At 35.1% G+C, this 16628-nt stretch overlaps 2 protein-coding genes across 2 annotated transcripts; both read right to left on the reverse strand.

The window, feature by feature from the left end:
- Window positions 1-2510: 2510 nt before the first annotated feature.
- LOC105155683 (non-specific lipid-transfer protein A) lies at window positions 2511-3228 on the reverse strand. Its single transcript, XM_011071604.3, has 2 exons — window positions 2793-3228; window positions 2511-2665 (listed from the first exon to the last, which is right to left on the reverse strand). The coding sequence occupies exons 1-2, from the start codon at window positions 3131-3133 to the stop codon at window positions 2656-2658; spliced, it is 351 nt and encodes a 116-aa protein (XP_011069906.1). The 5' UTR covers window positions 3134-3228; the 3' UTR covers window positions 2511-2655.
- A 4899-nt stretch (window positions 3229-8127) lies between these two features.
- LOC148789209 (uncharacterized) lies at window positions 8128-8899 on the reverse strand. Its single transcript, XM_088877918.1, has 2 exons — window positions 8685-8899; window positions 8128-8287 (listed from the first exon to the last, which is right to left on the reverse strand). The coding sequence occupies exons 1-2, from the start codon at window positions 8897-8899 to the stop codon at window positions 8128-8130; spliced, it is 375 nt and encodes a 124-aa protein (XP_088734044.1).
- Window positions 8900-16628: the final 7729 nt, after the last annotated feature.

Raw genomic sequence — 16628 nt, forward strand, 5'->3', positions numbered from 1 at the left:
TTCTTATAAGATAGATTGTATAACGATCGAGTGAATCCAAATATGAATTTTGTTTATGGTATTCGATTCATAACTTAATTACGAGTAGTAAATTTCGATAAAATTTACACCCCTGATAGAATTATTAGCAGGAATATAATTTTTTGTCATGGTTAATACCGTGATCGAAGCTCAAAAATAAAAAATTGTGATAAATACTTAATAACTATTAGTTGTTGTTTCTACAGGCTAGCTAAGATCACATCTATTGTCAAAACTTTGGCGTTTTTATATTGTTTTTGTTTAAAGTGTAATCATTTGTAATGTATGAAATAATTCATTTTTTTGGTAATGGTATGGTTCGAATTGAATATTTTACGATGATTGATAGTTTTTATAATTATGTCCGAGTAGAATTGCTACGGAAAAATTCTTGTCCGAATCAGGTTTGCTTGAACCAAATCAATTACAGAGCAAGTATATCTCACTTGTTACGTGATTGGTCACTTTTCTTAAACTGTACATCAAGCACACGACAATGTATTCCATTTACATCTGAATCGAGTTGAGTCGAGCTAGAATTTTCCATTAGTCACGCTTCCCTTATCCATAAACCATATATATAAATACGTGTTTGCATTATGTGATTTTGGAGAAACTATCCACAGCTAATAAATCATGGCTATCATTAACTTGGAGAGATAAACATATCATTAACTTGGTTTATCGTGCACTCCTGGCTGCTTGCATTTACCACATTTGGAGGGAACGAAATTTGAGACACTTTGAGCATACGAAACGACCACCGAATATCATAGCCACCATTATTGTGGAAGATATTAGACATAGGATTATCAGTGCTAATTTATCTCGTTCTGTTAGTTCATTTGCGTTATATAGATTATGACGTATCCCTTGGCATGTCGAGGGAGAAACCACAAGTTGAGCACTCTTGTACTGTATGATTTTGTTTTATAAATGAAACTTACATTTACCCAAAAAAAAAAATATAAATGTGTGTTTGTAATATGACGTAATCAGTAGACTTGCTAACTAAGTTTCAACTAACTTATCAAAAGAATAAGAATAATAATAAAATAACTAAGTTTCAGCTCTCAACGCGGTCAGAAATTACATGGCGAAACAAATCAATTGTGATTTTCTTTCGTAATTAATGAATATATTTATGGTGTTGATGACTAATTATATTACGTTGACGCGGAAAATATATGGAACTGTATTCTTCTTCAGAAAAGAAAATTGGAAAAGTAAAAGAAAATATGATGAGAAACTTCTCTTTTAACACTAGAAAAAACAATATTATTATTAGCCTCAATATTATTATGGTAAATAATTACTATAAGCTACGGTAAAATAAAATTGATGTAAAAAATTAACTTTTCCACTATGAAAAAATTATTTACTTTGGTCAAAATATTAAGCCATGATACATATTAATTTTAGCCATTCTCGCAAAAACCACGACGAACAACCGTTGCATGGTTGTAGTCAATAATTATTTGCTATGGCTATTTGTTATTAACCCTGTCAATTAACTGTAGTTAAATGTTATTATTTTAGTGTAAGTGTCAATGAGGTTTAGCTCAATTAGCTAAATTGAGGCCCCGTGATTCTAAGGTCATAAATTCAAACCCCACCAACGTATGAGACGGTTGTTCTACTTTAATTGAAGGCATCGTTCTACTTTAATAATAGTTATTGGTATTAGATATAATTGTTTAATATTGACAATTAGTATATAATTTTTATAGTCATCTGTAATTGTTAGATTTAAATATTTAATATTGATGATTATAATTGATTTATTTAAAAAATAATAATTTATCGCTTTCCATGACACATGTTAATTTAAGTTAAAAACTCTTTAGCAGCTTTTTGTCAACTTCTACGATTTATTGATAAAATTGTAAGTATTAAGTTATTTTCCATAACTTTCCAACTCGTGCAGCTTCGACGTTTTCCACTTTTCATTTTATTTTCAAAGACTCCCAATTTTTGCTATTCATACTTATAATTTTATTTATAATTTATTCCCACTATTAAAAGTAGATCAAACACCTACCAAGGCTGAATTAATAATCATTGCCAGATAAAATGTTCTTCAAATAACAAGACTAAAATCTTCAAAACTTCCAGAAATTTTAGGTTGTACATTATGTGGGTATCAGTTTTAGTTTTTCTTTAATAGTTTATAGTTTATTTGTTGTAAAAAAATGTGTGCTTTGATTACAGCCACCAGTCTGTACTTCACTAATTTTTTATATTGTGATGTATAATTAATTTTTTTTTCATATGATTAATTTACTAATTTTATAATATTACAAAGAGATTGCTTTTATTTTTATCTCCAGAAAATCAACAATTGAACTCCTTTTAAGTTGTGCAGAGCAAACGTTGCACTAAGTACCATATGCCGTATGTCTCGATGTTTTGGTCAGAAATTTTAATGTTTAATGTGTTTTGTGACTGATTCATTGTTATCTGTAACTTCAAATTGAATAAAAGACGAGTTGATCACAACCAAAAATTGCACAATCAATTTCACCAGGCACCAAAACAACTAGTGTTTCAAGCAATTTACGTATCATTATTCAAGAGTACTGCACTCCTTATTTGACTGATGTCGACAAGCCTTCACCACGACTTCAGTTCGATTTAGTTGATCCTGCCAACAGAAATCATCACACCAATTAACAATTAACGTTGCTATATATGTTTAAGGTATGCTAATTTCAAAATCTCTCTTGCATGAATTCCTAATAAAGAAAAGGAGAAGATGATATGATACTCACTTGTCGCAGTCGACGCTGCGTGAGATAGGGACGTCCATTTGGACGCCGCACTTGGTGGGAAGACTCTGGGCTGCGTCATCCTTCAAGTCGGCGTATCGGTTGGCAGCGGCCTTTACGCAGCTACAGCAAGCCCTCTTGTCAGCCGTTGTTTCAGCCATCCCTTTCACCGCCTTCACCCCACCACAACATGCGGCCGATGGGCTATCTACGTGTCCGGTGAGGTAACTGATGCACGGAACCAAAGCAGCATCGACCTGACCACAAGTTACAGCCCCTCCTGGCTGCACAACCAGTGAGATAATGGCAAGAATTGCAAAGACTGCTGCGATGCCACCCTTCATTTCTTGGACAGGAGTAATTGGGAGATGCCTTGAGCTATATTATTCTAAGTGTATTGATATGTTTCGTAGTTTTCTTGGATGGTATTTGTCTTCGGTGATGAGGTATATATAGTGTAGGGAGTCTGTTTTTTCTGAGATAAGATGTGGTCTCAGCATCTGTTTTTCTGTTTTGGCTGCTTCTCTTTTCTGTCATAGAACGTTTGCATATATAGCAATTGAAACAGTTCTTATCACTTTGACAGTTTCTTGTGTTCATTGTGATTGCTAATTGCTCCATTCTAAGGCTTCACTCTTCAAATCTCCAACTAGGCTTATCAATGGCTACGAACTTAATTATAGTAATCTGATGTGGTTGGGTTAAATGCAAAAATGGCACCTTATTATAGGCCACTCTGCGATTCAAGTACCATACTTTTTAAAATATCCGAATTTAGTACCACAGTTTTGAAGATATGGCAAGATTGATACTGTAATTTATGAAAGTTGCAATTAGAGTACCTTAATTTCGATTTTGACACTTTTGATACCGTGCCCTAACTTCTGAAAATATCATTTTAGCCCCAAAATATCTGGTTTTTCACAGATCTAGTCCCATTCACTTGAAAATGGTATAAGAGCTTATAAAAAACCCCAATCATCTGCTGCGTGACATGTGGCTATCTTGCCCAGTTCTGAAGCGCAACTCTCCATATGGGGTGACGTCTAAGGGCTTGGCCAAGAAGCTACAGGTTCCGGGTTAACAAACTGATAGGTGCCTTTCAATCAGACACCCCAATTACAAGGGATTAGCCGATAAAATGGTGTCAGAGCCTAGATTTATTAAGAAATATATGTGATAATATTACAATTAGATATTTATCCACTAATGGAGGAAACTTTTGAAAGAATGAAACCGAACGAGAGTTTGAGTTACAACGGGGAATATTTTCAGATTCTGAAAGATCGAAAATGGAGTTTCTTTATGAAAATTCTAAGAGATGGAGAAAATTATCTCCAAATACTGAATGATGGTTTGAGTGACAACCAGAACTATTTCCAAATCTTAGAAAGACAAAGAAAGAATTTTGTCTTAGAAATTCTAGACAAGGCCACAATGACAACGAAGTGGGATTTGAAACCTCTTATCGAGGAGGAACAAGAAGAATGGTGGAGAATTCACCAAATTCGAAAGATGTTACCAGGGAACACCGCAAAGGGTCTACAAGCAACTGAAATCCATGGTAGAAAGCCAGTAGGGAGAACCAGACTGGGTAAGTTCCTTTTCCAATACAACTCTTAAAGTTATGATTAAAGGAACTGATTGGAAAGCATTTGAACCGGATAACTCGAAGATCTCACAAGACCTAAGAGAAATTCAAAATACAGTTCAAGACTATGGACATAGGTTTTTCATATACCTATGAAAAATAGAAAACTTGAGCAAAAAGGTGGACGAGATCCTTAAGATCCTCCCAAATCTACACAAGGGTCTTACAGATTTGAAGAAGGGAAGGTGTAGATATAAAGAGAAACAAAGGGAAAACCCTGAAACATCTAAATGCAGACAAGAGCGAATTAGGGACGCCCTTGGAACAGTACTGCTTCTACACCAAAAGGGAAAGGCCACGGAGATTCCAAAGCCAAAGACCAGAGAAGATCTGATTATTGCATCCATCAAATTTATAAAATAATGGAGGTTACAAGAGCAGATCTATCAGATTTACAAGAATTGGCTGAATCCTTTTCCATTTTGGCATTGTGGACTTAGTCAACATTTAAACCAATAAAATCACTCCAGCACTACCACCACCGAAGGGAAGTACAGGTTCTAATGATTCTCCACATTTGCACAACAATGAATATATCTATTGGTTTCGCAAGTATTTTCTCAGAGTGGAGTAGAAATGGAAGTAGCAGTTCTAAGGTTCTTTGCAAAAATCTGTAGTCCATGGAGGGAAATATTGATCCAGTCATACAAAGTAGCTGAATGACAGTTGGATTTAGTTACAAGGAGGATGTTTTTTTTTAAAAACAAACTAAAGGATTGGTGTTATCAAACATCCATCCAAAAAAACATGAAGAGGCTGGAGGTAAGATCTAATGAACCTCTCTCTGTTGTGATAACAATGATTGTCCCACAACTATAGGAGAATCTGATGAGCTAAGTAAGAGAAGAAAAAAGAGTAGTGACTCATATCCTAGGAGTTCTAGAAGAACCTCTTTGAGGCGAAGATCATGGTGGTCCAAATCAAAGCCAGATCATAGATCCACAGGGAAAACCCCTACACGTAGAACTTTCAGACGAGCTTATACCTGAGCTAATGAAAGTTTCAAGGACTGCAACTGTTGGGCCTGCAGAGCAAAAGGTCATATATCTCCAGACTGCTCGCAGAAACATGGTAAATTACAAAAATTTGAAGCAACATATGACATCCTAGGTGCAGTTTACTATAGTGATTTGGAACCCATTTGCCAATTTGAGGACCTTCCTTTAGACGAAAGCGTCTATGAAAAGGAAATAGAAACTGATTCAGATGGATCTTCAACTCGGTCGGAATAGTTATAACGAGGGAAATAGGCTTCAAACTCTGAAAGCCTGTCAGGATTCTTTTTGATGATGACTGTGTCAAACAAAATCATAGAGATCATGATTGCAGGTGTTGCAGGAAGAGAGAATGAGAGTATGATTTTGGGATGAAATTTCCTCGAAGATAATTAACCATGGGGAATAAAAGGTAACGGAATAGAATTCAGTTTGGATGGTGTTACCATATAAATTGAATGACTAGTCCATTTTTTATATACATATCTGTTGGTATATTATATAATCAATATAAGCCAGAATATTTTACAACTTATATTGATTTAGGATTAGGAATTTGCAATATATTATATAATCAATATAAGCCAGAATATTTTACACCTTATATTGATTTAGGATGAGGAATTTGCAAAGAAAAACCTAGCATAATGTTTGATTTTGTTTTTAACTTGTTTTTGAATATTTTGTAGAGATAGAGAGAGAAAAACAAAGATAAATAAAAATAAGTTAGAGATAGTGTGTATGTTTGGATTTATTTTTGGAGATAATATAAAATAAGTATGGTATGTTTGATGTTGGGTAGTGGGGAGACAAAAAGTATTGTTCATTGTCAAATAATGTCTCTTTTATATATATTTATATATATATATGTATAAAAATGTATATAATTTATTTAGTTGTGAATGGATTAAAATAAATATTATTTTCTAATTATATATGTATGGAAATGTAAAAAAAATAATTTATGTAGATACACTTTTATAAATAATTAAATGCACTCTAGTAATGGATTAACAGTATTTTTTGTTAGACATTCTGTTTGAGGTGATAAATTTAAATATATTATTCAAATAATGTAATATATGAATTAACCGCATAGAATTTTTATATTATTTTGTATTTTTTAAAATTTTTTAATTATTCCAATGATGTAGAAAATATTACGTACAAAATATTAAGTGGTTAAAATAAAATGTATTTGTATTTAAAAATCAAATACAAACCTCACCAAAGAAAATATTATACATCTAACATGTATATCAACCCTCTAATGCATCCTTCAATTTTTTATAATTTGAAGATCCACATAATCCAGTATTAACTAAATATAATTTATAACTACAGATTGCAATGGTTTGAAAAATATATTTTGGATTAATACGGCGTATTGTCCAATTAAACTATGACAATGAAACCCTTAAGTCATTGAATGATAAATGACGCACACAATCATGTTCCCGTTAACTTTATAATTAACATATGACAACAAGTGACTGGCTCACATATTCTACAACAACACCACTAATACTTAAGGACCGTCACGTCGACGTGGTGGAATTCCAGTTGGTCGCCGCGAGCGTGCTGTACTGTTTCCCTCACTATGCGAATGGCCTCCACGGTCGGATTGCACGCCAAAGCAACAAATGTAATTTGTCCATGACCCGTTCCGCCAACTCTCGAACCCATGTCCAGACTTCTACGTGGCGCTAATGAAAATTGCGCGCCAATCGTGGGCTACCATCCCCACGAGCTACCTGTTCCTCAACATCCCAACTGGCAATATGGGTATGCATTTGGTGAGTTGGTGCAGTGGATCCCGATATGATAATGGGGGCTTCTTCGCCACCTCTCACAAAACTACGCGGTGCGTTATCTCGACTATGCCCCCCGTCACTGTGCAACTCAGCTGGACCAAGCGGTAGTCTAATTGGGCCCCATATCTCGAGCATGCTGGGGTAATGAGGCTCTGGATACTGGTAGTATCGTCTAGCCAACGGGTAGATCTACAAAAGATTCATATTGACAATCAATCAATGAAAAATAAATAGTAATTCGGAATAAATAGTTACTAGGTTGCAATGATTTTAATTAAAGCGATAACATGACATACCCGTGTCGTATGTGGTCGTAGCTCGTCAGGAAAATCCATACAAAATGTTTTAACATCATAATAAATTCCTGGTATCTGAGTGATTTCGTGGAACTGATGAAATCGCTCTTTCAATTCATAGAATTTCTGACGGACCTGATCTCGTGTGTAATGATACCCAAAATGCCGTCGTAATCCACGAACCCACTGATTCATGTGTGCCTCCGCACGTCGATCATCTCTCATGGGGACTCGAGTGTTGTCGTCCACAATCATCCACATTAAGCACTGCTCAACATTTAATGTCCAATGCTCCTCCTGTGGAAAGCCAGCCCGTTCCAAGTATCTACGATATGCCATGCCTGCAAAAACTATTCTTAAAGTATAAAATATAAAACATGTATACACCGAGCTGATATTATAATTAAAATCTTATGAACAACTAAATTATATGTCGAACACATTTAAAGGTAGTATAATAGGCTGAATGTAAGGACCTTAACCAATTTTGGATCACAATCCTCATTTCGTACTTGTTACACGCTAGTCACAAGTTGCACATTAACATTACATTCGGATTGTCTACTTTACGTTTACCAATGCCTAGGTTGGATTATAAGATGCCCACATCTGTATTGCTATGTTGTCGCGGAATATGCGTTGTGCTTCTAGTTCAGTCACGGTAGGATGTCCTCTATGGTAAAATGCATCCATATCGGGAGGAATTTCATCTTCTGGTTCGTTGAAAATGATGTCATCATGACTGAACATACGGATGAAGTTATGAAGTGTACAACAAGCGATAACTAAATCCACTTGGTGCTGAAGAAGGTAGCTCGGTATCCCCTATTATAATATTGGAAATCGCTTCTTCAGTACTCCAAAGCAACGCCCAATTATATTTCTTAAACGAGAATGGGCATGGTTAAATAGGTCCTGTGGGGTACGGTATCGACGACCATAGCCCCTATACTCGGCTAGGTGGTATCGAGTACCTCTATAAGGCGCAAGAAAACATTGATAGTTTGTAAATCCAGCATCCACTAAATAATACTTGCCTGCAGTATTTGATAAATTATTATCAGCATTGATAATATAAGGATTGCTTCTTTCTTAATAACTATGGAGTATAATGGAATTGTGTTAAATTGTTTACTCACTGTTTGGAGGAAAAGAAAAATTTTGGGTCCTGTGATATAGCATGGTTCAAGACACGTGCGTCAGCCGCATTCCCTTCCCACCCAGAACACACGTACGTAAAATTCATATCGAAGTCACAGATAGCCAAAATGTTTTGTGCTAGTCGTCCTTTACGAGATCGATATCGATTTTGATCTATCTGCGGGACCCATGCCGGCACCAAAGTCCCATCCATCGCTCCGATACAATCCTATGGTTCGTTGAGAAAAATATTAAAGTATGAATTGATCATAGTTATATGCCTATGAATTGCTTAGTAATTAGTTGACAATGCAAGGCGGCTTCTTGTAGATAATTAAGATACAACTTTTACCTTAAAGTAAGGGTAGAAATCTGAATTGGTAGCCACACTAGAATGAGTGTCTGTAAAATTTGGGCGAGTGATTAGTTCGGTGCCACAGCGCCCAATGCAGATAGCACTCGCTGGAATCTACGGTGAATAGTCTCAAGTGAGTGTTGGAATCGCTCCATATTGTCGCGTTGTCGTTTATGCATGCCGACCGTCTGCATGAAGAGTGCAACCTCCTCAATGGAGCTAACTCTCGAGGTCTGACCATGAGGCAGCAATCCCCTAAAAGTTAGCGCATCAACTAAAGAGTAGAAGCATGGTTTTGTCATGCGAATATTGTCATAAAACCTGCCCGCATGTGGAGTTGTCATTATCTCGGCTACCCATCCTTCGCCTTGCAACGAACTAGTATTACGAGGGACATTTTCTCTAAATAGCTCCGGACAGATCATATCTCTAAAAGCATAAAACTCTTCAGGGACAGCAGATTCGTTGCTGCCTGGAGTCCCGGGTGTCCCCGGGCTGCCACTAGATGAATTTGTGTCTTCAACAGCTCTCTCGCTTGCACTCGCCATAGTTCTGCATGAGTATATGAAAAAGAAAAAAAAGGGACACAATATGGAATCTCGAGTTGAGACAATAAGCATCAGCAATCATATTAAATAGACGAATACTTTAAACTAACAAAGTACAGATGTGCAACCCCATGGTGAGTGCGACAGCACACCGATTAAAGTTGAACAAGAACACACATAGCTATTTAACCCATAGTCAATCCCCTATGACAAGCGTGAATTACTTTCCCAATGAGAACAACCAGCGCAATTTGTTGTCATCATCTAAACGGAGGAATATCGTTCGCGTGCTATGACTATGAAAACGCTCCAACACTATTGTGAGGATTACGTCAGGCAGATCCTTAAATTTTGTTAACTCATCTACGCGACGCTCGATAGACTCCGTAGCTTTAACACCAGTTCTATCAATCTTTCCCTGCAGTGACTCTTGCAACTTGTCCATTGTCTCAAACTTCTTGATTTGCAATTCGCTCATCCCGCGCCTTGTTGGGCGTTTGCTACTAGATGGTGAAGTAAAACTCTGTGCCGCAGGAGTGGGTAAGTACCCGCCAGGTGTCGGTATCGATTGTGACTCGGAGAATGCTGTATCCTCATAGTCCTCACGTGAACGGTGACTACCCGAATTCTCACCCGTCATATGTTCATCGTCACCAATGGATACAGTCTGACCTCCTCGGGTGGGTTGTCCGGAGGACCGTGCAATGCCTCCTGTTGCGGTGTTCCTTGCGAACATTTGGGTGTACAGGTCAAAGTGCGGTATCCCATGTTCAACAATTCTTTTGTACTCCGAATTTTCCTACATAGGTAGTTTTTAGGCAATTTTTATTTGAGCAACGTGAAATGTTTCTTCACCAAATTAAAACAAGATGTTCCGTATAGTCCGCATTATATGTAAATTTAAGACAAAAAGGTTAATACCCGACAGAGCTCCTCCAAACGTCCAAACTCATCTGTAACAGTGTTCCGCTCGTAGTCCCATCCCCACCCAGTTCCCCTGTTAACAAGGTCATTCAAAAGGCGTCATGAACGACGCATTGTGTTTAGCTTACCCTTGAGTTGTTTCGGGTTAAATACATAGTTTTGACCGAATGTCGAATTCATCCTATCGGTTATACGAGTCCAGACAGAGGGTGAAAAAGTTTATGATTGCAGACGATGGCTTACAAACTCTTCGTGCATAAACTCGATGAAAATTCGTTCCATGTACTGGGTCCATACAATTTTTTCCACGCGAGACGTATGCGAAGAACCTATGCCGTCCGATCGATGCATCTATATGGTGAGGCGAAACAACTTTTAATAATTTTTTTCATCCACAACCATATTAATTACAGATTCTTATTTCTAATAATTAACTAACTGTTAGCATCTGCAACTGAGGTTGTTCTCATTATGATGAATTTAAGGCCCATAAATCATTCGTCCGACTAGCCCATATCTCGCAAGTCCAGTAAACCTAAAAACTCTCTCAACCAAAAATTAAAAAAAAACAAATAAATAACAAATCCTAATATTTAATTTGGACAATTTTGGGTTTATGCACCGGTAACTATTGATTGAGTAGAAGACTTAGAATAAAAAATTTGGTATGTGCAATGTTTTATTGAATATTGAATTAAATCCATATCAGGTCATTTTTGGTGATTATTAATGTTTGTTTATCTAGTAGATTCTTTGTCAAGATATAAAAATTATTTTAAACTTACATTCTAAAAATAATAATTAAATTTATTTAGTTTTTAGATAATAAATAAAATGATAAAAATATTTAATATAAAAAAAATATGTTCATAAAAATAAAATATTAAAGAAATTGAAAAAATATTCTGGTATTGATAAAACCACATTAAAGATCAAGTGGATAAAAAATAATTGGTTATTCTTTCAATTGTTCTTTCAAAAGCACTCTTTACAATGATTTTAGGGGGGTGTAAAATCAATTTTACACTCTCACCAACCACTAATTTGCGAATATATGTTAATGTATAATTTAGTAAACAAGATAATTAAAATTATACCACCTTGATCTTTCGCTGCTTCTTATAAAAAGGATTTGACTTTTTGTCATAATTTGATTGAGTATTTTATTTCCATCAAATTCTAGTTTTAACAAAAGAAGGAGAAACGATTATTAATTAGCGTATACACTCACATTAAGTGAATCCCAAGTAATTATGAGAGCTCAACTAAGTAAAACTCCCTGTTCCTATAGCAAAATCGATATTAACTGTGAATGCAAAAATAAAAATGTGACCCGCCCGTTGGCATTCCGTTTCTAGCCTTTACAACTAGTAAATGCTACTATACCCATACCTTCATTTACATTACTTTTTACCTGCTACCCCATTCATTATATGCATCCACTCACTATTATTCTCCATACATAAACGCTTGTCATCATCACAAAAAACAAAAACAATCTCATCATCTTATCTTTATCATGAATGAATGCATAAGCAAAAATATTTTTACTTCAATCCAATCTTAATTAATTACACTATTTTAGAATCTAATCAACCCCACCTTATTCATAAAATTCTAATGTACAAGTCACCTTCATGTTCACAATCTTATAACTACACCTCTAATTCACCTTTGCCTTTGCAGAAAGCAAAGAATCATTAAATTATATGTTATTTTTGTACCCATAGTATGTATATATTAAATACAATAAAATATATAATAAAAAATATGATTTGATAATAAAAACTATAAATTACAAACAAAGCAAATAATCAATCCATTAAAAAAGTTGTGCAACTCGCAAACTATAACTTAGAACACCATTATTAAAACAACAAAATACCTTAATCAAACTTCAATTCCTTATATGCGCATATATATATATATATATATATATATATAAGCACATAAAAAGCACTTAACATACATTTTTTTCAACAGAATAAAAAAAACTTTTTTTTTTTAAGAAAGAGAAATACAATACATTGAAGTCCATCAAGAAATTAACCAGCCAAACAGAGCACAATGACAAACAAGTCGAAGTAATTCATCATGCCAACGTCAACAAGAAGCAAAACCAAATTAAGCATTTTTTATCTTAAAATTTTGAAGAATATAACATTTAAGATCACGATTGTGAGCGAAATTAAGATACATACCTTAATAACAAGAAAATGGTAAAGCCAAATGTTAGATGGATGAGAGTAATCGACCAACAATGTGTAAACAATTGCAATGCAATACTTTACTTTCAGCAGAATAAGCTCAACAGATAGAACGAAAGTGCAAATCGCATAAAGAGTTGTAACACATTATATAGAGAGAGAAGGAGAGTACACTTCACGGGTAAATAGTAATTTCTTTCATTATATCTCCAAGTGACTTAGTGCAGAAAAAGAGCATCCAAGAAAAATATTAGTGCAGAAAAAGTAACTTAATAGCCGACAGATGTCTCAGAAGAGTACAGAGTATACAAAAATTGACTGAAAAGTTTCTGCAGTGATACAAAGCACCACATGCAATGGCAGCAGTTATTGATGGCGAAACAGTAGCCATCAATAATTGAATCAACTTTGAATTCTAAAAATCACATAAAAATTGAGAAAAATTCAGAGGAGTGCACATTAGCACCCTATTCTCGCGGCAACATGTTGAAATCAGAAAAGCGTTGTACCAGTCTTTGCTGACAAGGAAAACCGAGTTCCTGTCCTTGTGTGAATCTATGAGTGACAAGAACTTCTCTAAGACTTCATTTGGGAACAACGAGTGAGGGTGCCTTCAACCATTCGAGTTGGGTAAGTTTGATGGTAAGACTTTGGAGTTCTTGGGATCTGGATTCATTTGAGTTGTCTGATGGTAGTCGATTCGTAACTCAGATCACCTGCACATAGATATGGTAATGTTTAAGATTTTCAGATTCCATCTTTAGATAGGATACATAATGAGGTTATAATTCCATGGAGCTGATGCAAGAAGATTATGTAATTTCACTTACCTTATAATGTGCTTTGAGCAGCTTTCCAGTCGAAGAAGAGAGTTTGATGGATCTCTCACTGCAAAAGACAACTCTATTATTTGAAATGAAGAGTACTCTAGTTATCGGCCCAGCTGTTGTCGATAAATAGCACTGAGAAGCCTTCAACAGCTTTTCATCGTCACTAATTTTGAACTTCTTCTTGAACACTTTCTCCACTCCACCAACCTGAAGGATTCTCGCCCCCAAACTCAGTTTTTCTTTTACCATTTCACTCAACTTGGGTCCTAATCTCACTTCAGGATTCATAAACACAGCAATATCAGTACATCAACACTGTCATATTATCATACAATGTCTTCAACTTTTTTTGAAATAGTTACCATGCTCTCGGATTCTTTGAGCATCAAGGCTGCAAATTATAACATAAATGAACAAGAAAATCAGGACCGCTGTCATTTAAATGCATATGCATTCATACCGCAACAAAAAATTTTAATCTTTAATTCAAAAGTCTATGAAAAAGGAAAACACAAAAATCATATAAAAGAGAAATCTTGAATATAAAAGGGTTGGTATGCTCTCTTAAAGAAAAAAGTAGAACCCATTTCGTATAAACATATGACTATTGCTCACTCGAAGCTGAAATCGCGGCGGAGGAGATTTTACCTGCTTCAAGCGATGTTGATAAAAATTGAAATCCAATCGGATCAAAATACTCGCCATGTTGAGAGGAGTCGAACGGTATAAAATTAAACCCTTGGGTCATGGAATTGTTTTACATCTAAAGAAGAATTTGGGAAGAAGATGAACAGAGGTGAAGGCAGTAGGCGATTTCTGCGAGATGAGGAAAGAGAAAATCTTGCAGTTGTAAATGAAGACAGAAAATTCAGTTTTGTCCCCCACTACAATTACAAAATACCTAAAAATAAGATAAAAATGGGTAAAATACTCAAAGTCAAACATTACATTGATTTTAGGCCATCTCTGAGATGGCCCAAAAACGAAGCCAAACATAAGCTAGAGTTTTTCCTAGGGAAGCTATGGAGATCCTACTCGTAGGAAGAGATTTTTTTTTATAGAAAATCCGTATAGTCAATAAGGGTATACGAGAGGCAAAAATCATGATTGGAAGAGCATTTGAAACACCTTGGTACAGGTGCTGATATTTTGTCGGGTAACGATTTTATTCAAACCTTTGCAAAATTGCAGGATAACAACAGAAATCTATTGATTTTTACTACTAACTGTGGTAGTGAGATGCATATTTTGCAATGATAAAAGGCATTTAATAGGATAATGTTCATAAATTTTTGCAGCAAACATTGTGATGTTGCCAAATTGACTCATCCAAAAATACAGAATAAGAGAACTTTGGTAAAGCTGTTTTTTCTTTCAGGCAACAAAGACTTAGCAATAGCAAAGCTTATATGAGAAATCTGAAGAAGAATCAAGAACTTTAAGGAAGCATTGTAGGAGATAAAATCTTTAGATATTAGCGAAGAAAGCAAGCTCTTTCTTGAGAATGTCAAGAGACTTATCCAGAGGAATTTCAGCGAGAACCCTCTGGCATGTGCAATAGGAATAAGATTGAAGCAACTTTGAAGGTCAAAGAAGAATGTAGGTATGAGTATGTTCATTATAAGCCTATCCAAATAAATATGGAGGATAAGAAAGATATGCAGGATATTATCAAATAGCATATCAATCTTGAACTCATTGAGCCTGGAGTCTCTACTTACAGTAGCCCTGGTTTCTGATAAGAAACCATGGTGAGATAAAAAGAGGTAAACCCAGGTCCATAATTAACTATCAAGGGATTAACAGAATATTAGAATTTGATGGTTATTACAATCCGAGTAGAGAGTACTTAATTAACTGGATTAAATGTGCAAAAGTATTTTCTAACTTTGATTGCAAATCTGGGTTTTATCATATTAAGATGGAGAGTGAATCAAAGAGATTTACTATATTCTCCATACCACGGGGACAATATACCTGAAATGTGCTACCAATGGGATTAGCTAATGCACCCCAATATTTCAAAGAAAAATGGATAATCTTCAAAGATTATTTTGAGTTATGTTTATCTATATTAACGACATCCTTATTGCATCTCAAAATATGAAAGATCATATTGAAGATCTTGAGATATTTTCTGATGCATGCTATAGAGAACGATTAGTGCTTTCTGAGAAGAAAGCTACTATCGCTGTCAATAAAATTGAATTTTTAGAAATTTTTATCGACGAAGCATGTATTGAGTTATAGGATCATATTATGTAGAAAATCCGCAATTTTCCAAATGTACTCAAGGATAAGAAATATTTGCAGAGCTTCTTGGGAGTTGTTAATTTTTGCAGGTATCTTTATTAAGGATTTGCAAGATACAAAAAGGATTTCTAACCCCTTTTAAAAGAAACAGAAAGTTCAAAATAGAAGTGGAAGAAATCCACACTCAAAGAGTTCGCGAGCTGAAACATGTTTGTAGTAACCTGCCCAAGCTTGCTATCCCATAAGATTACGATAAATTGGTAGTCTACATGAACGCCTATCGCTTGGAAACAGTGCTCATGAAAAAGACTGCTACAAGAGAAAGAATCTTGTAGATACACATGAGGGTTGTTCTCAGAACAACAGGCCCAAGTTTGGCACATTAACGAGAAAGAGTTCTTTGTAGTTAGGGCCGGTATTTGGAATGATCTATATGATATACCCTTTGAAAATTTGAATTTCCCCGTTAAAATTTTGTTTGTAATGGTTTTGCTACATAAGCCATTCCAAAATTTGAAACTTACGCTATTTTTTTTAAAAAAAAATCGTTATAAATTTAAAAGATGTCATTACACTAAGTCGTTATTGGAAAAAACTTTCTAACTAAAAATTGCTCTTGAAGAAAATCCGTACCTACAAAGGTGGTGTTTGGACCAGTAAATGGTATTATAAAACGGTACTTTTTTACACAACAGCTGGAACAGAGGCCTTCACATACATTTCACTTGATTGTTACATTGCGAAACAAGCTGTTCCAAATACTATTATAATTTTGCAACAACTCTCATTTTGTAACGGCCTTCATATTGGACATGCCGTTCTAAAA

This window comes from Sesamum indicum, linkage group LG2 (assembly GCF_026168435.1).
Source record: "Sesamum indicum cultivar Baizhima isolate 11 linkage group LG2, ASM2616843v1, whole genome shotgun sequence".
Classification (NCBI taxonomy): domain Eukaryota; kingdom Viridiplantae; phylum Streptophyta; class Magnoliopsida; order Lamiales; family Pedaliaceae; genus Sesamum; species Sesamum indicum.

Excerpts from the sequence above, each read along its gene's own strand:
- LOC105155683 (XM_011071604.3), bottom strand. The coding sequence starts at position 3,133 with ATGAAGGGTGGCATCGCAGCAGTCTTTGCAATTCTTGCCATTATCTCA.
- LOC148789209 (XM_088877918.1), bottom strand. The coding sequence starts at position 8,899 with ATGGATGGGACTTTGGTGCCGGCATGGGTCCCGCAGATAGATCAAAAT. Across the intron at positions 8,288-8,684 it reads TTTTTCTTTTCCTCCAAACA|TCATGATGACATCATTTTCA; the intron begins GTGAGTAAACAA and ends CCGTATGTTCAG.